This window comes from Microcebus murinus, chromosome 12 (genome assembly GCF_040939455.1).
Source record: "Microcebus murinus isolate Inina chromosome 12, M.murinus_Inina_mat1.0, whole genome shotgun sequence".
Lineage (NCBI taxonomy): Eukaryota > Metazoa > Chordata > Mammalia > Primates > Cheirogaleidae > Microcebus > Microcebus murinus.
The window spans coordinates 61,807,919-61,833,278 of NC_134115.1; the positions used below are offsets into that span (position 1 = coordinate 61,807,919).

General features: G+C 50.2%; 1 protein-coding gene across 2 annotated transcripts in view; it reads right to left on the reverse strand.

Moving 5' to 3' along the window:
• Positions 1-25,360, reverse strand: part of CORO2A (coronin 2A) — a 53,223-nt gene that overhangs the window by 15,672 nt on the left and 12,191 nt on the right. Inside the window, exons 2-4 of one of the 2 annotated variants that reach the window (XM_012769028.3) lie at positions 24,213-24,290; positions 19,179-19,228; positions 10,188-10,388 (exon numbers count right to left, since the gene is read on the reverse strand). In XM_012769028.3, the coding sequence (XP_012624482.1) occupies positions 10,188-10,388; positions 19,179-19,228; positions 24,213-24,290 (329 nt within the window). The remainder of the gene's footprint in view (positions 1-10,187; positions 10,389-19,178; positions 19,229-24,212; positions 24,291-25,360) is intronic. The other variant, XM_012769030.3, reaches the window with a different exon arrangement.

Below are 25,360 nucleotides of genomic sequence, written 5' to 3' on the forward strand. Positions count from 1 at the left end.
CAGGCGGACTCTGACTTCCGGGGGTGGAATCCCTGCCACACCCCTGACTACTGTGCAGTCTTGGGCAAGTGACCTCAGTTCTGTATGCCTCAGTTTCCTCATCTACAGAATGGCAACAGTAGTAGGGCTCATTTTCAGGGTGGGTGTGAAGATTAACCAAGTTAACACACGTAAAGCACTTAGGACAGTGCCTGGCACATGGTAAGAGCTCAGTAGATGAGCCAGCATAAGTTCATGACAGCTAATCACAGTTATGCCAGTTCAACCCAGTGTTGCTGGGTGTGTCCAGGGGCCAGGGGGCTTGCTCAGTGGCAGGCCACACTGTTCAGCTGGGGCACTCCCATCGCTTCCTACAAATCTGACAGCTGCTCAGGGCTTCCCTCAGCGAGTAAACTGATGGCTTGATTGGATCCCAACTGGTGAACTCCAGCAGTGCACCAGCCCGTTCCCACATCTATAAGAAACAGGTTTTTAAATGTTTTCCTGTAGGAGCCATAATTTAGGGAGTCGTATATGTCTCAGGCCCAGTGCTACGTGCTTCACTCATATTATTTGATTTTCCTTCCAACCACGGTAGGAAGCGGTACAGAATCCCCGTTTACCAGTGCAGAGGCTGGGCATCAGAGGGGCTGCCAAGCGTGTCCGAAGGATGACGGAGCCAGTCCGTGGCAGAGCCCGGAGAGCAGGGAATGTTTCCTCCCACGGCCTGGTCTGCCTCTTGCTGTATCATCGCCATCACACGGGCCTTTCATCGAGGACCTACTGTGTGCCAGACCGCATGTGGCATGCAGGTGGTGGCAGGGATGGGGTACTCACGGTCTCTGCCCTACCGGAGCCACCTGCCTTAGGGAGGAGGTAGGATGTAATGTACTCAGGACTCAGAGAGAGGGGCACACAAACGGCCTGGGGGATGAGTCAGAGAAGGCTTCCTGGAGGAGGAGGCCTTTGAATCGGGCCTTAAACAGAGAGAGACTTTGACTAGGCCAGGTGGAGGCAGCATTTCATATCAGAAAGGCAGGGCCGCAGGTAGGTTTACGTGGGGAGGATGCTGAAGCAGCCAGTGGGGAAGGTAGGCTGGAGGACGGGAGGGGAGAGGAGGCAGGGCAAGAGGGGTGAGGCTGTGAGCATGGAGTCCACTCACCCTGCCCAGGGCTCAGGGCTGGACCTTCCAGAGAGATGGGCAAATGGACAGAGGAGCCACGTTCCTAACTGCGGGGGGTGAGATGTGGGGCCGGGGGGCCACCCAGAGGAGGCGGGGCGAGCAGAGGGAGAGATGAGCGGAGTACTCCTCGATCCTGGGAAGGCACAGGCTTCCAGAATGCACGGCACATTCCCATAAAGATTTAGGGCAGAGTGTCACTCACTGCTCTTCCTCTTATGAATACACAGATGAACATGTGCAGGGTTTACTATAGAATCCAACACCTACAGCTGAAAGTGGTGAATCACAGAGGTTCCCTGGTAACAGCACTTGGTTACTTCTGAGGATGGGGAGCTCACTTCCTCTCAAGGTGGTTTATTCCACTTTCAGACCTTGTTAATTCTGAGGAAACACTTCTTACTTCGAGCCCAGCGTGGGCCTCCCTGTGGCCCCTCTCACTCTACACGATCCCTGCTTCTTGTCCCAGCTCTGTCCTTTGGGTCCCACAGACACATCTGGCCCCTTTGTCCTGGGTCAGCTCCTTGGATATTTGAAGGCAGAGGACCCATTCCTTTAGCATGTTCTTTTCCAGGTTGAACGAACCCCTGGAACTGGAAGAGACTCTCCAAAAAACCAGACTAGCACACACCCTGCATTTCTAGAAGGGGAACTTGTGCGGAGGGAACAGGTATGTGCTATGGAATGCCCTGAGGTTCGAAATGTGGGCTAGCCTGGAGGTGGTGGCGATGGGGGCTTTAAATGGGGCTTTTATCTGCAGGCAGTGGGGAGTCCTGGGAGGTGTCTGAGCAGGGATTGACATGGCCAGACACGGCCTGAGAAGGGCTAGTCGGGCCCTTAGGAGCACAGCAGTGAGGCGGCCCCCCTGCTCCGGGCACCTGGAGGTCCTGTGCCCATTTAGCCCTCAGGCCCACACCCCTCTGGCCTGGTCCACTCCCAGCAATGTTCCAGGGCCACCCCCAGGGGCTCTGCCTGCCCTTGCCTTCACTCCTCCCCACCCTCCCCACCTCACTGCAAAGTCCGCCCTCTTCTCCCCACCCCATCCCACCCCACCCCCTGGGGTGGCTCTGCTGCAAGCTGGGCCCCTGTCCAGCTTCCTCCCCACCTCCCCCTGCAGCCTTTGTTCCCCAGGCACAGCCCTGGGAGGCCAGGGCTGCAGGCGCAGGTTGTGAAACTCACTTCCAGCCTCCCTCCAATCAGCTCACCTGGGTCACAAAGGCAAGAGGGAGGGACCCTGACCGTGGTGTCACTCCCTTTGGGACACCTGACACTGTCCTCCACACCGGCCCCTCTGAGACTAACTTCCTGGACTCTGTGGGAAGGCCAGATCATCCAACATCATCCAACCTCAACGCTGTTTATACACTTCATCAAGTGATTAGCTAGCTCATCCCTTCCCTCGCTGACACCTCAGAGAGTGAGCCCCCAAGGCCACATCTGGGCCTGGGCTCCCATTCGGGTGTATGCCCTGCTGCTCCTGGTCCCTTGGGAAGTCAGCTCCCCTAGCCTCAGTGGCCTTGGCTGTACAATGGGGCAACACTCCCTACAACAGGGGCTAATGTTCCTAAGACATCAGTATATGATAAAGGGCGACCGCAGGCCTGTCAGCACAGGTAAGCAGGATGGCGCAATGTCAGCAGGTGTGTCCATTCCCCTCGCTCGGCCTCGCACACCTGTGCAATACTATGGGCCATGGTTACTTAAGAAACACGTCAATCATATGCAATATGTGGACCCTGCCTGGACCTTGAGTCAAACAAACCACACACAGAGGCACAGAGGCATGTACGAGGCAACCAGGAATTTTTAACATGAATTGGAAATCAGATGACCCAAGGAGCTATTATTAATGTAGTGACTCTGGCATTGTGGTTATGTCAGTAAAGGTCCCTGCTTTTTAGAATTGTACACTTAAGGGTGTGGGAGTAAAATGACAAAATGTCCAGAATTTGTTTTAAAATACTTTAGGGCAGGCCAGGTGTGGTAGCGCATGCCTGTAATCCCAGCACTTTGGGAGGCTGAGGTGGGAGGATTACTTGAGCCCGGGAGTTGCAGACCAGCCTGAGCAACATAGTGAGACTTTGTCTCTACTAAAAATTAAAAAATTAGCTGGGCGTGGTGGCATGAACCTGCAGTCCCAGCTACTTGGGAGGCTGAGGCCAGAAGATTGCTTGACCTCAGGAGTTCCAGGCTTCAGTGAGCTATAATCAAGCCACTGAACTCCAGCCTGGGTGACAGGGTAAGACCCTGTCTCAAAAAAAAAAAAAAAAAAAAAAAAAAAGAAAGAAAGAAAATACTTTAGGGACAAGAAGGGATGGATGAAGCAAGAGGATAAATTCTTGATAATTATAGACTCTGACTATAGAAAAGTTCACTACATTGTTTTCATCTACTTTTGTGCTTGAGATTTTTTTTCATAATTATAAAACTGAACTAGATTAGAGCCTTACTAATGAAAATGTAGTTTGCAAACCAGAAACTCTGACATCACCTGGGAGTAGGGAAGTCACACTTAGCAAAAAAAGAAAAAATGCAGAATGCTCAATTAAATTCAAATTTCAGATAAACAATAATTTTTAGCATAAGTAGTTCCTATGCAATAATTTACTTACAGTAAAAAGTTATTCATAAAAAGAGTTTGACAGTTTCTTATGAAACTAAACATGCGACCATCTCATGACCCAGCAATGGCACTCCTGGGCATTTTTGCCAGAGAAACGGAGACTTATTTATGGTCACCCAAAACCCTGTACACAAATGTATACAGCAGCTTTAATCATAATAGCTCCAAACACAAAACAACCCAATGACTCTCAGAGGGTGAATGGCACACAAACTGTGGTGCATGAATACCATGGAACACCATTCGGAACATGCTATCCTTACATGCAACAACCCGATGAATCTCCAGAGAATTACGTTGAGTGAGAAAAGTCACGCCCAAAGGTTACGTACTGTACGATTCCATTTATACAACATTCCCAAAATGGCAAAAGTATAGAAACAGACAGGAGATTAGTGGTTGTTCGGGGTTAAGGACGGAGTGGGGGTGGAGGGAAGTGACTGTATCGATGTTAGTATCCTGGTTGTGATATTGCACCATAGTCCTGTACCATGTCACTGTCGGGGGAAACTGGGTAACGGGTAAATGGGTATACAGAATCTTGCTGTATTATTTCTTACAACTGCTTGTGAATCTACCATTATCTCGAACAGTTTAATTACAAAGCAAAAGAAGTATTTGTTGTTTATCCAAAATTCAAATTTAACGGGACATCCTGCATTTTGTCTGGCAGCTCTGGGAGCTTGTTGGAAATGCGGATTCTCTAGCCATGCTTCAGACCTACTGAATCAGAATTTGTGTTATAACACTAAAGTAACGCTAAAGCGAGAGAAGCTCTGATTAGTTGCTCCCAGCTCCTGTTGTGCCTGGATTCCTAGGAGTCTGTGATGGTAGCAATTAAAATGTATCCTTGAGCTATTTATGGCTTTGCAAAAAGGATCAAGCAGTGTAGGACTCCAGTACCTTCCCAGAATAGAATAGGACTCAGAATAGAGCCCAGACTCTTGCCTTGGCTTAGACCTTCACAGTCCTAGCCCTACTCCTCAATCTGACCTCACATCCCACCACTCTTGGCTACGTGACCGTGCACTAACATACCCAAACCATCCCTGCCTCAGGGCCTTTGCACTTGCTATTTGAGCTGCTGGAACATGCTCGCTCCCTGTAGAGTTTCAAGTGGCTTTCTGTTCAAAGGTCACCTCCCCAGAAAAGCCTTCCTGGATCATCTTGTCTAAACTAGGTCCCCTCTCCCTACCCAGGTCACACTCCATTACATCAAACCAATTTATTTTCTTTATATCAGTTGTTAGTACCTATTTACACTGAGTACTTCATGTGAGTTAGAACTGTGACAGTTCTGTTTAAGTAATAAATTTCAGAAAAACCAATTAATTAATTATTGAATTAATGAAGAATGCACTTGTTTTGGTGGACAGAATCTCTTATAAGCACCCAGAGATTGGAAGAAACAAGTTGCCAAGTGAGTCATCTCTAGGGGTTCTTCCAGTTATTAATAATAATATAATAATTATAATAGGAACTTCAAGTCTTTCTATAAATTCCATTTTGCACTTGTTCCGCCCCAGCTTGAAATATTTATTTCTCTCTAGAATGCAGTTCACACGGCTCATGCCAGCATTCAAGGCCCTTCTTACCTGGCCTCAGTCCACCTTCCCAGGGTATTTTCTTTCCTTTCCTTCACAGATTGTTGATTTGCTCTCTGCATTGCTCCCTGAACATTCCAGAACAGTCCCACCTCCATGCCTTTGCTGGGGCCATTCCCTTTGCCATTATGCCCTCCCAATTTACTTGGATGAACAACCATTAGGTAACTTGCTGTTGATGAAAATTTATGAGCACCAATTATACACCCACAATGTAATATATGAGTAAACAAAGTACTGATTCTCTCTCCCCCCATTCCAAGTACATTAAGAGGTACTAGCAGAAGAACACAAATGACTCTAATTCAGAGTAGTCAGGATGTTGTATCTTAAGGAAAAAAATACGCTGTGGAATATGTCCTAAGAAAGAAGAATGCTTCTCAGGAGACTAGGTACCTGAGAATTTAAAAAATGGAGAATGCTGTGGAAATTTGGGGGAGGAAAAAAAAAGTGCCTATCCATGTATATAGTACTTTTTTTTTTGAGACAGAGTCTCACTTTGTTGCCCAAGCTAGAGTGGGTGCCCTGGCATCAGCCTAGCTCACAGCAACCTCAATCTCCCTGGCTCAAGCAATCCTACTGCCTCATCCTCCTGAGTAGCTGGGACTACAGGCACGTGCCACCATGCCTGGCTAATTTTTTGTATATATAGTTTTAGTTGGTCAATTAATTTCTTTCTATTTTTAGTAGAGATGGGGTCTCACTCTTGCTCAGGCTGGTCTCAAACTCCTGACCTTGAGCGATTTGCCCGCCTTGACTTCCCAGAGTGCTAGGATCACAGACGTGGCCACCTCACCCGGCCATGTATATAGTACATATTTCTATTACTTAGGTCATCTTTAATATTAGTATTTCAATCATGCTGTATAATTTTCTCCTTCTAAGTGTTGCTTCTTTATTTCTAGGTATCCAATCTGCTTTTATTCTTTGTAAGTGTTTAATTATATTTTCTAAATGTTCCTGGCATGTAAAATACAATTCAATTTTGGATTCTGATTTTTGCATCCAGCTACCTTCCAAACACTCTTATTTTTCTAATAATTTGACTACATGTTCTTTTGGGTTTCTATATAGACAATCATATATGTAAATAATAGCAATTTTATTTCTTCCTTCCCATCCTAACACCTTTAACTTATTTTTCTAGTCTTATTGTACAGGCCATAGCCTTTTAATTTTATTCCTGATTTAAAGGGATGCTTCCAACATTTCTCCTTTATGAATGATGTTTGCACTATTTAACAAAGAGATCAAAGTTAATAGTCATGGGACAAACTGACATTGCATGTCCTATTATATAATGACCTAAGAAGTATTTACCACCACTCATGTAATATTCTAGCCAAAAATACACAAATCAGTCAAATCATGAGGAAACAATTTGATAAATCCTAAATCCAAATGTAGAAACATTCTACAAAACAACTGGCTTTTACTCCTTAAAAATGTTAATAATACAGAATAAAGAAGACTAAGAGATCTGACAATGAAATGCAATGTGTGGTCCTGAAATGGATTCTAGATCAGAAAAAAAATTTTCTACTTTAAAGGACATTATTGGGACAACTGGTGTAATTTGAATTTGGGTTGTACATTATAATTAGCATAGTATTACTGTTAACTTTCCAGAATGTGGTTATATAAGAGAATGCCCTTGTTCTTAGAAGATATAGACCGAAGCACAGTATTTAAGGGTGAAGGGTCATCTCTATAACTTCTCTCTGTTTGTAGACACATACACACAGAGATAAAATGTGAATCTGGCAAAATATTACTAACTGGTAAAGGATAATCAGGAGTTCATTAAACTATATTTGCAAATTTTGTAGGGTTGAAATTGTTTCAAAATAAAAAGTTTTAAAATGTTGTTTGCTATAAATCAGTGAAGTTCCCTTCTATCCCTAGTTTGCTGGGATTTTTCTCATGGATGGGTAGTGAGCTTTATCAAATGCTCTTTCTGCATCTATGGACCTGGACATGTGGTTTTTTTTCTTTCATTTGTTTGTATGATGATTTATTTTTATTGATTTGCTAATATTAAACCACCTTTAGTTCCTGGAATAAAGCCAACTTGGTCAGAATGTATCTTTTCTTATTCACTGTTAGACTCTCTTTGCTAGTAATTTTGCATTCATCTTCATGAGTGAGACTGTTTTATATATTTTTTTCTTATTCTGTCCTTGTCTAGTTTTGGTATCGAGGTTGCACTGGTCTCACTGAATAAGGAAGGCATAGTCTGTTTTCTCCTATTCTTGGAAGAGTTTGTAAAAGATAAGAAGTATCTGTTCCTTAAAAGTTTTGTAGGACTTACCTGTAAAACTATCTAGGCCTGGAATCTTTCTTGTGTGTATGTGTACGTAAAATATAACAAACATGCAAAAGAATGCAAAGTATATAAATTATCAGCTTAATTCATTGTTGGAAAATAAATTATTCATGATTGCTGCTCTACCAGGCCGAGACACGAACCATTACCAGAACATGGGAGGTGGCCCATGAGCCTTCTAATCATAAGCCTCACCCTTCCCCAGGGGTAACTATTATCCTGGGTTTCCTGGTAGTCTCTTCTTTGCTTTTCTTTAAAATTTTACTACTTAATTAGGTAAACATTAAAGTAGAGTTTAATGTACCCCATTTTTTATTATAGTAAACTGAATGATACAGTTTATAATTCCTTCAGCTTATTTCACTCAACATTATCTTTATGATTCAACCATATTGATGTATATATATACACTTTGTTTATTTTCATGGTTATATATATTCAATAGAATAGATATACTGTAACTTGTTTATGAAACTCTTGGACGTATGGATTTTTCCAGTTTTGCAATGATATGAACAATACTCCTATGCATATTCTCATACTTTAGTGCACATAAGCACACATTTATGCATGGCTTATACCTAGGAGTGGAATTGCTGGGTCATAGGTATGTGTATTTTCCTCCTTTTTCCAAAACGGGTGTGCCAATTTCCACTCCCATCAGAAAGGTCTGATAGTTTACATGGCTCCATATCCTTGCCATCACTTACTACTGTCAGACATTCACAGTTTTGGATGATCTCTTGTGCAGTGGTATTTCACTGGTTTACTAATGAGGTTGAGTACTTTTTCAAATGTTTATTAGCTATTTGGATTTTCTCTGCTATGAAACACCAGTTTGGTTTTTTTGGATTTTTTGGTCCATTTTATACATTTAAGAAATGAGTCTATTATATCCTTTCCCACTCTACAGCTTGCCTTTTCCTTCCACTATTTTAAGAAAATTTCTATTGCTCAATTTTTAACATAGTTACAGGACTACCCACGATTTCTACTTCTACTTGAATCAGCATTGATAAGTTATATTTTTAAAGGAATTCTCCCATATTGTCAACATTGTCAAATTTATTAGCATACAATTTGCTCATAACAGATTTATGAGATTTTAAAACTCTGTGGCCATATTGTCTTTCTTGTTCCTGATGTCATTTGTCCCTTCTCTCTTTTATTCTTGGTCAGTCTCTCCAGGGCCTTGTCTATCAGTCTTTTCTAAGAACCAACTTCTGGCTTTTTTGATCTTTTCTAATGTATCTTTATATCCTCTTTCATTGATTTCTGCTTTTTATTATCTTCGTTCTCAAACTTTCTTTGAATTTACTCTGTTCTTTTTATAACTCGTTAGGTTAAATATTTAACCACTAATTTTCAGACTTTCTTCTTTTCTAATGTAAGCATTAGTGCTATACATTTCCCTTGAAGTACTGCTTTCCCATAAATTTTGGGTGTGTTTCATTATCATTTACTTTCAAGCATTAATATTTTTAAATTTCTATTTTGTTTCATCTTCGGCTGATCAGTTATTTAGAAATATGCTTTAAAATATCCTAATGGATGGGAATTTAGCATTTATCCCTTGTTATTAATTTCTAACTCAATTGCACTGTGATCAGAAAGCCTGATCTATGAGACTCTAATCTATATTTATGATTTTAACTTCGAAAGTCCTTTGGGGGGGTCTAAGTTTGCTATTTGTTGTTTCAACTGACTCTGACTCACGGCAGTGTACACGCTTGGCGATCTTTGAGAATTCACACTTCCCTGACCCTACCTAATCTGTGGGCCTCCTGTCCACACTGCGCATGCTTTCCCCTGGAGAGGCTTCACGTCTGCTTCTGCTGTGAACCAGGGGCACTGCCAACCCAGGATCCACCCCTTCAGGTGTTCTGCCTTAAGGCAGAGACTCAGGGTTGATATCTTGAAAAGATCTGCTATTAGGTTGATCTATATGAAACTGTCACTTTTTGAGGGCCAAAAACCATATGGACAATTGTATATGGTCCACCAATTGTATATGGTCCACCAAATGTTATATATAACATTTGCCCCAGGACAGTCCTGTTCTCCTATTTGCTTACTGCTTACCTCTCCTGGCTAGTTTTGGCTGAGTCTCCCTTTCTCTTTTTTCTTGGTGGGGGAGGTGGCTTTGGAGATTTCCCCAATTACCTATGAGCCCAGCAAAGCATTAAAAATTATATTTTACTCAGGAGTGAATTAATTTGCAGAGAGGAGTGGAGATGCTAGGAGTAGCTAGGCCAACCTCTAAAGGCTAAAATCGCAGGTGTAGTATATTTTTCCCAGGTAGGAAACCAAAGCGCAAAGAAGTGAAATGACTCACCCGAGGTCGCACAGCTAGTCATCGGCAGGGCTGGACTTGAATCACACAGGGCGCTAGAAACTCGGGCCTTTATACTTTCTGTCTGGCCTGTGCTGCCTCCAGGGAGCTATTTGGGCCCGGGGGTGAGCAGGTGTCCTTACCTGGTGCAGGGGGATGACGAGGAAGGCCCCCCCGCCAGCACACTCAGTCACCACTGCGATGAAGTGGGGGTTTACGGCACAGAAGTGATTGTCGTGAACGCTGCGGGTGATGGGCACCGAGTCGTAGCAGTTCTCCTTGCTGGCTGGCTTGCCGAAGACGTGGCGGAACTTGGAGCTCCGGTACTGGGGGTGCCATGACATCTGCGGGAGACCAGCAGGACACAGGTGAGAGGCTCGCTGCCCTGATCTCGAGACACACGGAGACTCCACCGTGAGAGCACAGAAGGGGGCACGAGCTGACAGCCGTCAGCTCCCCACGGACGGTGACGCGCAATGAAGGGCAGGGGGGAGCAGCTGTAATTGTGGTTACATCTACAGACCCGGTGAGATGAGGCGGACGGGCCGTAAATCCCGCTGACCTGTCTGCTGCTGGTTTAAGGCTTTTCAATCCTTCGAGTGTGAACACAAAAAGGCAGAAAAACCTTAGAGAGAACTCACCACGTTGCCCCCGATGGCCCACCCTGCCATCTCACCAGACGGCCCCACGTCCCGGCTCCCTGAGCCCGACCCAGCGGGCAGCAGCCTGTTCTCCGAGCCCGCCTGCCCGGGCTCCAGTGCCGGCACTGTCTCTCACCAGCTGGATGGCAAGCGACTTAAGCTCTGGAGTCTCAGTTTTCTTGACTGTAAAATGAGATTACAAAAGCATCTGTCTCGTGGACTTGTCGTGAGGATTAAATTAGATATATTTAGACCCCGGGGCACTCGGCAGATACTTGATGGACAGGTGCAATCACTGCCACCACCACTGTTATCATCCAGGCACCCTGGGCTTCCTTTGCTGCGCGTCCAGCCTCCCGTTTGTTCACTCAATATTTGCTGAGAGTCACTGTGTGTCTGGGCCCTGTGCCAGGTCCCGGGGAGCTGGGAAACTGTAAAGCCATACCCAGCCTGTACAGGAGCAGAGAGTCCTGTGGGCGAGGCTATGGGGGGAGTCTGGGAGGGCTTCCCGGAGGAAGTGACACTTAAGCTGTGATTTGAAGGATGAACAGGAGTTGGCCATGGAGGTAGGACAAAGGAGGGCTGAAGGAAGGTGTCCCAGGCAGATGGAACAGCCTGAGCAAAGGTCCTGGGACAGAAGCGAACACGGATTGTTTGGGAGCCAGGTGTGTAAGATTACCAAGGAGATATTCAAAAGGAACAACAACAACAAAAATACATATGTGTATCACACACACACAGACACACATATGCAGGTAAGCCGGGTGACGTGAGCGAGGAGAATGCAAGGCTGAGGGGTGAGTGGGGCCAGATCATGGATGGCCTGTGAGAGGGTCCAGGCCTCGCCGGCAGCCAAACACGTGACAGCACGGGGCACGCCTGGCTGTGCTCCTGCACCCCAGCCCCACCTCCTGTCACCCTGTGATGCTCCCAGTCATCGCTGCCCTACAGGATCAAGGCCAGTCCCCAGCCCGGCATTCAAGGCCTCTGGCTGGGTCTTACCCCGTATCCCAGGATCCATGTCTTCCTGCTCACCTACACGGTACTTTCCGGTCTCCTCGGTGCCTGCGCTTGTGTCTCCAGTCCTCTGGCTCTTTGCCCTTGCCTTTCCCATCCACAAATCTCCTGTTCCTGGCTCCATAAATCCCTATCCTTTTCTTCCCCAGCCCCCAAGCCACCTCCTCCAGAGAGTCCTCCTTGATACCCTGAGTAGCAGAGATCTCTCTCCTCCTTGCCCTCAGCCCCTGACACTGCCTACCCTGATTTGGGGGCTGGCGTCAGTTCTCATCTTCTCCACTGGCTTCAGGTTCCTTGGAGAGGCCTGGGGCCCTGCTCTGGGAGGGCCCAGCACATGTCTGTCCACCCCAGGCCCCCAGAACTACCCACGGGAAGGCACGTTTGGCTGGGCCCCACCAGTTGAGACAAAGAAGGTGCCTGCCCCACCTGGGCGGCTGGCCAGTGAGGCTCTTCCCTGTGCTCAGTTCCTAGGCACCAGATTGGGCTGTGTGATCGCAGGCAGGTCACATGATCAGGGGCCTGATGCCTAAGCCAAGCCCTGCGCACAGCACCAGGTAGTGCATCAGCCTTGTAGGGGCACATTTGTCCTGTGAAGCTCAGAAATTTCAACTCTCCTTTTGGGAGCTTTGCCCCAAATCCTGGCAGCATTTGCCAGAGCTACAGGAAAGAGCACAGAATGCAGGGATGGACTGACTAATTAATGCCCATCTGATCCCACAAAAAATTTAAGGAGACTTACAAAAATTGAGAGTACACAAGGTAGAAGGAAATAGTGCAAAAGCCACAGCCAAAGACATAGGGACAGAGGAAAAATGCAGGTAAAAAGAGATCACCTGATTTGAGGTGGGGGTAGGGGGAGTTAGGCTACTGAGCGTGGGCTGCCAGGTCCTCCACACAGAGGAGGTAGACCTCAGACTTGGTTCCAGGCTTCCTAGTGGCCAATGCAACAAGGGAAACCGATCAGAAAGGGATTTAGTCAGTGTTTGTAAGATAAGAGCCACGAGTTGCTAAGGAGCAGCACAGCTTTTCTCCATACTGGGTCCTGAGAGAAGTGGGCACCGGGGGTCCTCTCAGAAAGGAGCGGCAGGGACAATGACCTCCCTAGGGTCTTGGCAAGTAGGCGGCAGCTGGGGAGCTGCCTTGGGCCTGCAAAGAGGGTGGGAAGGTAGGGAGCAAGTCAGTAGGTTCCGCTCCTGGCCCCCCGACCTCAACCTGAGCAGGTGTGGGAAGCGCACCTGTCTGAGACAGGTGGGGACCCATATCAGACACTCCATGGCTTCCCTCGGGCCCAGCCCCCTTGCACGTGGGCAGCCATAGCATTAGTTCCAATGGACCATGGGAGGAAGCGATGTGTGTCACTGCCAGGCCGAAGCATGTCAGACCTGCCTGTGACCCTCCAGAACTCTCGTCCTTGGCTGAAAGGACGAGGAGAGCACACGTTTCAGAGGGTGCAGACAGCGGGTCCCTGGGGGACTGTGTGGAGCAGAGCACCTCCCTCAACTGACGTGCAGCGTGACAGAGGAGGGAACCGCCTAGATACGGGGCTGCTTGTCACACAGCGCAGCCTGCCCACCCTGCCTGACACACTGCTCCGTGCAGGTCCGGCCCCTGCAGGTGGCAGGTGGCTGCCTGTGCTGGGTGCGGCCAGAGAGAGGGAGGCAGGACCCAGAACCCCTCGGAACTCGGACTCTGAGGGCAACTAGGAGCGGTTGAGGGGTGAAGAGGGGAGTGAGAGGATCAGACACAACTTTCAGATGGATTCCTCTGCCTACGGAGAGGAGGAACGGTCAGCTGGGCTGCAGTTGGTGCGGGGAATGTCAGTGAGATGCCAAGGAGGCGGGATTGGCCAGGTGAAGGGCCTGAGTGCACGCAGTGGGCTGTGGGGCCAGAGGCCAGGCATGGTGCGGAAGTCAACACGACCTCACGTCATCCAGAGTCCCCGGCCCTCTGGGCTCTCCCTCCACAGTCCGTCTGTGCACCTGACACCTGAGGGCCAGCCCCCCGCCCAGGAGGAGTCCAGAGGCCATGAGAGGCCCCGCGACAACCCTCCTGCAGCGCATGGTCACCTCCCCTGCAGTAGGAACTCACGGGGTTTGAGTGCTCGCGGTGTGCCAGGCACCCTTCCAGTGCTCTCTGTGTAGCACACAGCAGGTGGGTGCGACCTTGCTCCCCCTGCAGATGCGGGGAGAAAAGGCCAGGAACTGGGTCCCGCAGCTAGTAACCGGAGGCCTAGGGCTGAGCCTCCACTGCGGGTTCCCAGAGATCATCACCAGATAACGACAGTCACCACAGCCCGGATCTCACATCAGCCCCTGCGGGGAAGCACCATGACCATGATCACCCCCATTTTACAGGGAAGGAAAATGAGCCCCAGGAGGCTAAGTGGACCCCTCTGGAAAGGAGGGCCACGGATGAAGCCACCTGGCCTTGGAGCGGCGCAAACATCAGTGCTTTCTGCCCCACCGCAGCTCTTATCTCCGATGCCAAGGTCCTTCCAGACCTGCTGCCAGGGAGGAAAGTTACAGAAGTGGGGGATGGGCCGGCGTCACTCCCTGTGGGCGCAGTATGGGAGCGCGTGCGCAGATGCACGGGCGAAGCTTGTGTATGTGTGTTGGCCCGCGTGTGCACTGTGTGTGCACATCTGTGTGTGAGCACTGCATTCACCAGGATATGCATGAGGGCCGTGCCCAGTCGTGGGTGTGCATGCATGTTTGGGTGTTTACCTGAGGCCGCGTGTATACATGCGCATGAGTGCATGTGTGTATTGGTGCATGCATGACTTTAATGACTCAGCAATTCAGAGAACAGGAGTTTCATTTTCCCTACAGGCAGGCACTTGCCTGCAGGTCCCTCGCCCAGGGGTGGGGACAGAATGTCCCTGATCGGAGCCAGGTCTATCCCAGGCCACCAGTCCCATCCTGCCCCATCCCATCTGGCCGGGCCCACATCAAAGCCACAGTAGGCCTTCTCTGCGTGGCACTCTGGGCCAGCTTGCTGGGGCACAAAGCAGGGGGTGGCATCGGTCCTGCTGCTGTGATCTCATGCATGCTCAACGGGCCTGATGCCATGGGATTAGGCTCTGGGGACTGGGATTTCCCCACCCCTGAAAAGGATGAAGTCATCTCTGGGTTTAGCACCACACTGAGTTTATTTCTTAATGCCTGACAGTGGCTCGCTGCCTGTGCCTTACAACTCTCCAGTGAGGCAGGTGGGGATTACCGTCCCTATTTGATGATGGGAAAACAGAGGTGCAAGGGAAGCAACTTGACCAAAACCGTATTTTAATAATATGAGCGGTGCAGGTGGGAAGGAGAGGCTGAGTCTTGACCCAGAGACCACCCTTTCTGCTATGCCACATGCTCCTCTCTGATATACATGTGTGTTGGTGTTGTGTGTGCTTGTGTGTGAGAGAGACAGAGAGATAGAGGAGAGACAGAGAGATAGAGAGAGACAGAGAGACAGAGGCAGAGACTTTCCCATCTCCTCCCAGAGGTCCCTCTTCCTTGTCCAGCCCTAAAATCATTGCAGGACAAGGGTTAGCTGCAGGGTGACTGAAACTGAACCCAAACAGGGTACGGTACAAAGCACCATATAGATTATTCATTAATTGCACTGTTCCTGGCCTCAGGGAAGGAGGGAAATTACCTGGGTTGGTCTTTGAACAGGGGACGGGTAGGAATTGGTGCTGACAGCTACCGCTGTCCCTTTGCTTCCACATCTGATATTTGAAACTTTATTTTTTTTCTCTGTTAAAATTTGACTTTGTGGGCACAATGAGCTGCCGCCGTAAGTGCCTGGTGAGAGGAACTGAACCATCACACCATGCTATAGCCACAGCCATTAGAGGGAGATTAGAAGAGCCACAAGCTATCCAGTAGGTTGAAAATGAAAAAAGAGTACTGTTAGCGTAAAGAACCCCCCCTGTTTGAAGGCGGTCTTCACGGATTGAGGATTAACACGATACACGCCTACTTACGGGCGTGTCCCACACCTTGACTCTAATCCCTGACCACCTATTGCCCATCACAGAGTTTATTCTGATCCCGGCCTTGAACCCAAACTTATCAAGAAAGCTCCTTTCTAATTCATCCAGAATCCAGATAGGGCCGTGACCCAGCTCGGTTGGGCGGGGTGGGGCGGGGCGGGGTGGGGTGGGCTATCTGGCCCCGGGAGCCAAGGCCCCTGCAGGGGCAGGGCCGTCCCGCTGCCAGGCCGCTGCCCAACCAGCAACTGCCCACGGGGCCGCCCTTCCTGAGCAGGCAGAAAGAAGAAACCACCGTTGCAGCTACTTCTCCTCAGTGAGGGTTTTATCCACAGCTAGACTCTGTTTCTCGGAGGCCAGGCCCTGGTTTAAACCACCACCTCTTGGCACAAGGTGTCTTTATTTTTGCCTCCCATAGGCCAGCAACGGGGTCTGAAGTGGCACAGTGGGATCCAGGGACCCCGGGTCTCACCGCCACCCCCATGGTTAGTTTCCTTCCCTCCCTTCCAAGCAAGAAGAGGCCTTGCTGCTCACCCAAGAAGCAGGCACCCAGCTGTCCTGGTATGCCCAGGATTGTGGCGAGGCTCTAGGGATGCAGGACTTGCAGTGCTAAACGAGGAACGTCCCCAGCAAACAGGGACAAATTGGTCACTCCTCCTCCACCATCACCTCCACTGAGATCTAGGGTCTGCATGTTACAGTTCTGTTGGAAGTCCCTAGTAGCCCTGACTTTGACAATTTGCTTGTGAAAGAGAAGCCTCTAGCACCAATTTCTTAAAGAGCCCAACACCCCAAACCAGAGAATAAAACATTTCAAAGCAGAAAGCTCCAAGGTTTGTAAAGAGCAGTGATTGCATTCAAGGTCCAGTCTGCACCCAGTATTGGCTTAGAGCTTATTCTGCACCCTGTGTGGGAAGCAGGACTGGGGGTGGGGGTTGTCTGAGATGAATAATTCATCACAGCTCTCCACAATGCCCCACCTCACAGGGAAGCGGCCCAGGGCAGGAAGAGATGCGATGGTCTGACCTTGAGGGACTGCTGAAGCGCAGGGCAGTGGCTTGCAGCTTTGCACATGAAACTCACTGACATCAGATTACTGAGGGTAGGGCCCAGATAACAGCGCGCTCAAGCCTCCCAGGTGATTCCAGTGCACATTAGGGGCAAGGACAACAGAAACGTGTGATGGATGTGGCACAGCGGTTCATCACTAGGGAACTGGTTAGAGTTGCAAATGCTCAGGCCTCCCCTAAACCTACTGAATCGGACATTCCGGGGGTGGGGCTGAGCGCTCTCACCAACCCCACGGTGACCGGTGACCGATGCACAGCCAAGCGTGAGGCTCACTGCAGTAATGGAGGGGTCGGGGTGGCAACCCCTGAACCCACTGGCCAATCTTAGCATCGCTAAAAGGGAGGACCAGACGTTATGCACTGCCGAATATGGAGCAATAGGAAGCACTAATTATGAAGTGGCCTTGCCAAAAGGCTGACCCCAACATTGGCAAGTCTTTGGATGTAACTGTGCACACAGGGTATGGGGAAACATGTGCGACAACCACAGGGATGCAATCAGTAACCTCTAGAACGTAGGCAATTCTACATATCGAATTCTCTGGTTTCATTTTTTGAGACAGAGTCTCACTCTGTCACCCTGGGTAAAGTGCAGTGGCATCATCCTAGCTCACAGCAACCTCAAACTTCTGGGCTCAAGCGATCCTCTTGTCTCAGTCTCCCGAGTAGCTGGGACTATAGGTGCGTGCCACCTTGCCCGGCTAATTTTTCTATTTTTAGAAGAGATGAGGTCTCTCTCTCTTGCTCAGGCTGGTCTCAAACTTTTGAGCTCAAGCAATCTTCCCGCCTCGGCCTCCCAGAGTGCGAGGATTACAGGTGTACTCCAAGGAACAGTGCAATTATAGAACAGAAAGTTTGGTTGGACAGCGCTGCTCTGTTATTTGATTTCCTATCTGTGTGACTTTGGGAAAGTTACTTAATGCATCTATTTCCTTACCGGTAAAATCAGGAATGATAACAAAGTACAAATAATAGCCAACACTTACACTGCTCACTATGTGTTGGGTTCCATGTACTAAGCCACCCTCACTGCAATCTCATTACTACTACTATCACCCTCTTTTTAACAGATGAAGAAACAGGCACAGAGAGGTTATGTAACTTGCCTAAGACCACACAGCTAGATAGGGGCTGAGCTGGGACGTGAAGGCGAGCTGTTCGGTCCCAGACCCACACTCTCTCACAAGGCCACCCTGACGATTCAACAAGGTACCGCACAGCACGTGGAGTGATGCCTGGTGCGCGCTTAGTGCGCGCAGACATTTGCCGGTAAGGCTGCTGTGGCCACATTGTTTACAGGACTCTAAGATGTGGTTTCGTTCATGACAGGTATGTGCTGAGGGCTCAGCATCTTTGGGATCTGAGTAAAGATGCTAAACCAGAAAGTACAAAGCGGCCGCCAGGCGCTGAGTGGCTCTGTCTGTTCCAAGCCCTGGCGCTCACCACGTGGACAGAGGAACAGACACACACGTGTGAAAAGCTAACTAACAACCCCTGCTGGTCCAGAAGACTCCGAAGACAGCGTATTTGTGCGTCCCTCCGGGCTGGGCGCTGCAGGGGGAGGCCAGCAGGTGCTGCTGGCCTTGGTGCTGAGGGTCTGGGTGGCGTGGAGGGCTGGAGGAGCAGCCCCATCAGCACAGCCCAGGAGGGAGGCAGGAGCGCAGCCGCCCAGGGACCCTCTGTGGCCAGCTGCGAACCCTCAGCAAGGCAGAGACAGCCTGCAGCCAGCAAACAAAAGCAGTCCTGCCCCCAGGCCTCGGCCCCTACAACTCTCCGGTCTTTCTGCCCCCGAGCAGATGCCTCCCCACAGGAAATACAGAGCGAGTCAGACTCCAGCCAAGAAAAGGCCTCTCTCTTCCCTATGCGATTAGGCCTGAGGGAGGCCTCCTCCCACATCTGACACTGCCCAGACCCAGGTCCCTGGCACCTCCTCTGATGCACCGTGTCCTCCTGCCCTGCCCTGCCCGCACAGACCCTCCTGCTCGCTACCCTTCCCTCACCCCTGCCCAGGCCTGGGCAGCCTTCTCTCTTGGTGACCCATCCCCGGGCCTCCTATCCTGCCCCCAACCTGAACCCTGTCATTTCCCTTCACACCTGCCCAGGGGCCCCTCTCCTCAGGCTAAAGCCCCCTGCAGACTTGGGTTTTGAGGCTCCCACGGTTCCCCAACCCCCTGAGCTCCTTTTCCTCATCTCTACAGACGGGGCTGTCTGCTCCCCTCAGAGCATCATGTTCTCCCAGACACCCCATATCGCTCATGCCCCGTCCCTCTGCCTAGATCCCAGCCAGCCCCGGGAAGTTGCTGGTCGGCACTTGGACCCTCCCGGGCCAGCCCCCAACTCCCCAGATGACACTTGGGGCGACAGCCCAGGGCAGGGACAGAGGAGGCACCAGGTTCAAGGCCTGGACCCGTATTTGTCTCTCACCTTAGCATGTCCATCTGTAAGCTGGGATCCTGCTATCTTCCTCATAGGATCTAGACAAGGATTAAACGAGAATGGATGGAAAGGACCTTGCACGCGTCTGGCACGGAGCAGGTGCGCAGCGGACAGCTGCTCCCGTCCCTTCCTCCTTCTTCCTTCTCTTCCTTCCTCCACCCACCCAGCCATAGACTGTCAACCCCAAATGGCCCTCCCCTTCTGCTCTGCCCGTCCACAGACCCAATTCTGACACTAAGTTACGCCATGACCTTGGGCAAATCTCACCCTCTCTCTGGTTTTCTGTTTTTCCATCCATAAAACGCCCCTACCCCGCCCACTGGTTGGGACCATCAGCTGAGGGCTCTGGAGCTCGCATGCCAGACACACGCAGACCTGTGAGGGTGGCAGAGCTGTCCACCTGTCACCTGCCCCAGTCCTCGGGAAGGCTGGGCCCCTTCCTGCCTGGACCTTCCTGAGACACAGAACAGAGCTGCTTCCCGTTCATTCCCCCAAATCAAGACCTGACTACAACTCAGTGCAAGTTTATTGCCCCACAATCTCCTTATCTGGGAGTTTCAAGCGACAAGGTTCACTGGGGATTTTCCAAGAGTCCTCTCAGAGGCTGAAAATCTAGAGGCTCCACTTCCTGCTCCCTGTTCCTTGCCTGGCACAGAGCTTCCAGATCTGTCTTTTAACAGAGAGGGACACTGGGGCCCAGAGAAGGAGAGTGCCTTGCGTAGGGGTTCTCACAGTGAGCCAAGGCAGGGCTGAAGCATCTGGCCAGGGGGCCTGCATTCTTTTTTTTTTTTTTTTTTTTTTTTTGAGATGGGATCTTGCTCTGTCACCCAGGCTAGAGTGCATTGGTGACATAGCTCACTGCGACCTTAAACTCCTGGGCTCAAGCGATCCTCCTACCTCGGCCTCCTGACTAGCTGGGACCATGAGCAAACACCACCATGCCCAGCTAATTTTTTCTTATTTTTTTTGTAGAGATGGGTCTCCATATGTCACCCAGGCTGGTCTCAAACTCCTAGCCTCAAGTAATCCCCCCACCTTGGCCTCCCAAAGTGCTGGGATTATAGGCTTAGGCCACCATGCTGGGCCAGGGGTCCTGCATTCTTTTGTTATCAGGTTCCTGGCACCGACTCAAAAATCAGCCCTCACCCCACCTGTTGCAGGGACCTGGGGCCCAGAGTCATTCAGCTGACATCAGCGATGCCCTGGTGCCAGGCTGGGCGCTGTGGGGGAGAGGCAAGGACGACCCAGACAGGGTTAGTTGATGGGGAGGCCAACATGTAACCAGCAAGCTCAATGCAAGGTGAATGGGGCTAACCCAGAGCTGCAATTTGCAACAGAGAGATGGAAGTTGGGGGAGTCAGGAGGGCCCCAGGAGGATGTGCTTAAAGGCTGAGTAGATAAGCCCAGCGTAGACTTCAGGGAAGGTGGCCCAGGCCGAAGACACTGGCTGTGTGTGCCGCACAGAGGTGGGGGTGGGAACCTGGGTCTGGGCAGGGGGCCAGTGAGGGCAGAGGAGTTGGCACTTGAAACAGCGGGGCTGTGACCAGGTCAGAGCTGAAGCAGACTTAGCCCCTGCCATTAGGAAGTTAGGATGTTCAATTAGGAATGTACCAAGAGAAAGTATTGTCTTTCCTCAACTTTGGGCTGGTATCTAAGGCAGAAATAACAAGTGGGTTTCATTTCACACCCAGCTCCCACTGCCTGGAGGGGCTGCAGAGCACAGGAGGAGGCTTCTGAGGCCTTCCTTGTTTGGACTCAGGGGAAGAGTGTGACTTCCTGTGACAAGAGTCCCGAGATATGACAGAGGGGGTGAGGGGGGGCTGCCTGCTCCTATAGATGCTGGGAAACCCAACCCCCACTTCCTAGCCCAGCCCCCACACAGGAGGCTGATGGGAAATTCTTTCTGCTTCTCTCTCACCTGCTTGTTAACACAGAGATAAATGCCACTGTTCACCCTTAATCAATTCCCCAGGTGGGGCCAGCAACAGCTGGCAAGAGAGGATGGTGAGGCCACCTTCTCCCTGTTTCCAGCCTCCCTGGGCTCCACCCAAATCGTTTGTGCAAGCCGGGCCTGCAGCCAGAGAAGGCAGGGGGCCAGACTGATTCCCATTCTCAAATTTCAAGTGCCAGCAGCCAGCGTTTATGAGGATGAAAAGCGTACAGGAAGGCTGTCAGCACCCCGTGGGAAGAGGCACTTCTGCACCAAGACTGGCTGCTAGGACAGGTGACAGCATCGCATTTACATGTTTGCCTGATGCTCTAACCAGCCGGTCTCAGAGTGCATCAGAGTCACCTGGAGGGCAGGAAATAAAAACACCCCTAGATTGTTGGGCCCCACCCTGGAGTTTCTGATTCAGTAGGGCTGGGTGGGGCCTGAGAATCTGCATTTCTAGCAAGTTCCCAGGTGACTAGGAAGCAGCTGGCCCAGGGGCCACTCTTTGAGAACCAGTGTCCTACAGCCTGGTGCTATGACTGACAATTATTTTTCAGTTTATTCCTCACAGCCACGTTGGGGTGGGCAGAATTATCCCCGTTTCATGGATGTGGCCAGGGGCGCTCAGTGCAGAGCGGCGGAGCCACTTTTCTGAAGTTGCACAACCAGTAAGCAGCAGGGAACTGCTGTCCAAAATCCAAATGCTCCGTGAACATGCAACCACTCCCTAACCTGGGGCCTGCTCCTTGGCTTTCCCTCTCTCACATACTATTCCAGTGGAGAAACTGCGTGATCCGAGGCCCTGCTCTTTCCCCTCATGGTGTTTTACAGCCGGAAAGATACCCATTTGTTATTTCTTCTGTCCCAGGACAGCTTTGCCATGGCCACAGCAGCAGCCCAGTGTGTGGTGGTTAAGATACGGGCTTCAGAGTTGGGAGCCCCGGGTACGAGCGCAGACTCACTCACCTTCTCCTTTTAGCCCTCCCTGACCTAGACTTCAAAGTTGGTCCCTGACATGACTTCAGAGGCAGGGGCGGGACACATCCCAACGGCTTGCCCTTTCACTCCTGGCTGCTCAGGGGCTTGTCTGCCAGGGCCTGCAGCGGAGGGGCCCTGTGGGGTGCGGAGGCCTTGCCCCCTCCCAGGAGCCTGGAGCTCCCTCCTTTAGGACATGCCTGGATGACCTTCTCCCAGGCCTCCGGCAGACGGGTGGCTCTTCCCACCCACCGACGCCCCCTCTTCTGGTGAAGGAAGGCCCCTCAAGGGAGCGGCCCCCCTAACCCGTGCTAACTCCTACTGGACGTCAGCTGGGAGCCCTGCTCCAGCCAGGGAGGCGCACAGACACTCTGAGGCCAGTGGCGCCGCTCTCCCCGGCTCTGCCGCCATTGGCTGTGTGACCTGTGCAAGTCAGTGTCCTTCCCTCGCTAGGCCTGACTCCCTCCTGGGAGTCCTGCAGTGAGGGAGGAGGGATGTTCTGCAGTGGGGCCTGGTTCCCTTAGTACGGTCACACTGAGAGGCAGCAGAGCCGTGGTCACCAACGGCCGGGAAGCCGGCTGCGGGCTCAGACATCAGCCCCACCACACACTGGCCAGGAGGCCTGGGCTGATTACTCAACCTCTCTGGGCCTCAGGTTTTCTCATCTATAAAATGAAGATGATAACAGTACATAAGTTAACATCTGTGAAGCCCTTAGAAACCTGCCTGGCACACAGCAAACTCAAGTATCTGTTAAATAACTATATTCAAAAGAAGTAAATACTGGTAGCCATTACTGACTGCTTGCTGTGAGCCCGGCACTGTCCTAACCTGTTTACCTACATGACTAGATCGAAATGAACATTAAGCAAAAATGAATCTGGGCTTTGAACAGGGCTTACAGATTAAAGTAGAATACAAAATTCCCTTAGTTATCCTCAAAGCAGCAATACCTAAAGACCTAAACATCCAGGGGAGGGGGGCTGTCTGTGCTGGGAGGCACCAAAACCCCCTGGATGAAAACAAAGCCGCGTGCCCCTCCCCCACCCACCAGTGCTGATTTAGAATCTAGAGCTCTAATTCTTATCTAATCTAATTTTCAGCCAGACCCACTCACTTTCTCTCTCTCTCTCAAATGATTTTATTATGTCTGTGTGCAAAAAACAAATATATCACAGAATTCTGCCCTCCTTTCCACATCATTCCACCTGAATAGTTCGAGGGTTTCAGGAAACTTACCCCTTCTAGGGGGAGAGGAGCTCACTGGTTGGACTTTTTCCCTTCTACTGAACAGAAATCTATGATGTTCCTCACTGTCCAGTCTCTGGCCCTGCAACCCCGCCAACCATGCCCATAGCTTCTGCCCCATGACAGCCTTTCAGAAATCTGAGGCCCCTGAAGTAAGGCTCTGGGATGGCTCTGCTCCAGGTTGGGGAGTTTCTTGTGTGACTCAGTTTCCCATCTCCTCCCCATTTTGGTTGCCCATAAGGCTCCAAGCTGTCCCCATTTCCTACCCAATTTGGAGCCCAGACCATACTTGAACCCTCCTGATGGGGGCTGAGAACCCCTCAGTAGAGCAGGTCCCCAAAGGACCCCAAGACCTCACATCCCAGAATAGCGGCACTGGCCAGACCCTGAGAGATCATGGGGTGCAGAAGGGGAAACCGAGTCAGCACGCCTGGAGCCCCCACACACAGGGTGGAACTAGGGACAGGATCCAGGTCCCCCGCCTCCCAACCCAAAAGAGTCCTCTAAGACACAGAACAAAGTCTCCTTTCATCCTGTGCCTGGATACGGCACCAAATATTTTGTCCCTTATCTATGCTGCTGTAAGTAACAGTGGAAGCACGTCTGTGGAAGGGCAAATTCCAAAGCTGGCTGGAGAAGAAAGGCCTTATAATTGTGAGGTCGGGGGTCATTCATCCTCTCTGCGCCCCCTCGGACTCAGGTCTTTGAAAGGTGAGCTGTGTCTCCCCATAGAGCGTTCAGGCTGGGAATGACGGGGCTCTGTGGGGGTCAAGGGAACAGAGCCCAGGTCTTTTCTGCTAGAAGGGCCAGCAGCAGAGTACCAGCAGCCCCTCGATGCGAGGGTAAACCAGAGCACATCTACTCACCCACGCTTTCCAGGTCCCCAGCCGGAGAGAGCCGCTGTGCTGGGCTCTGTGGGCCCGGAGGTACCATGGGGTCTTTCCCTGGGAATGGGTAGAAACATGGAGAAATCATACCCCACCAGAACAAGGCTTGATCACAACACATGGTGGTGCACTAGAAGTGGCGGCAACGTGCTACAGAACAAGAGGTTACAGCAGTGGGCTCCAAACTTTTTTTTTTTTTCTCTTTTTTATTTATTTTTTTATTTTGGCATATTATGGGGGTATCCAAACTTTTTTGATCACTTGCTCCTTCCAAAGGAAGAAACAATGAGCTCACCCCTCCCGATATTTTATATTTTATACAAGTAACCATCATCAGAAGCCTCAAGACAAAACATGTACACGGATGGGGTGAGATTCATCCTTAACCAGAGTGACTGTAAATCTGTATTCCAATAGTGTCCCCCAAATGAAAAAAAAGTCTTGGGCTGACTTCTTGTCAGACTTGATTAGCTTGTTGTTATTTTTGTCCCCTTGTGGCTGATGAAGTGATCTTGCTGGAAACCCTCCCGTTTTCTTGTCCATAGGTACTAGCATCATTACAATCACTAATGACCCACAGTTTTTCTGTAGGAATCTTTTATTTATTTATTTATTTTTGAGACAGAGTCTCACTCCATTGCCCAAGCTAGAGTGCCATGGCGTCAGCCTAGCTCACAGCAACCTCAATCTCCTGGGCTCAAGTGATCCTTCTGCCTCAGCCTCCCGAGTACCTGGGACTACAGGCACGTGCCACCATGCCCGGCTAATTTGTTTTCTATATATTTTTGGTTGGCCAATTAATTTCTTTCTGTTTTTTGTAGAGACGGGGTCTCACTCTTGCTCAGGCTGGTCTCGAACTCTTGACCTTGAGCAATCCTCCTGCCTCGGCCTCCCAGAGTGCTAGGTTTACAGGCGTGAGCCACCACGCCCAGCCTCTGTAGAAATCTTTAAAAATCACTTGTCCATTTTGTAAGGGGTAAAGTGGAAAATATAACCTGTAAATCCAATCTGGATTAATTAGTCTGGATTAACCTGAATTAACCAGGTTAATTAATCAGGATAACCTGCCGAAAACAGACCAAAGAGTAAGGGAGTCCTCATCACCCCTTTCTTAGAGTGCTTTCCTT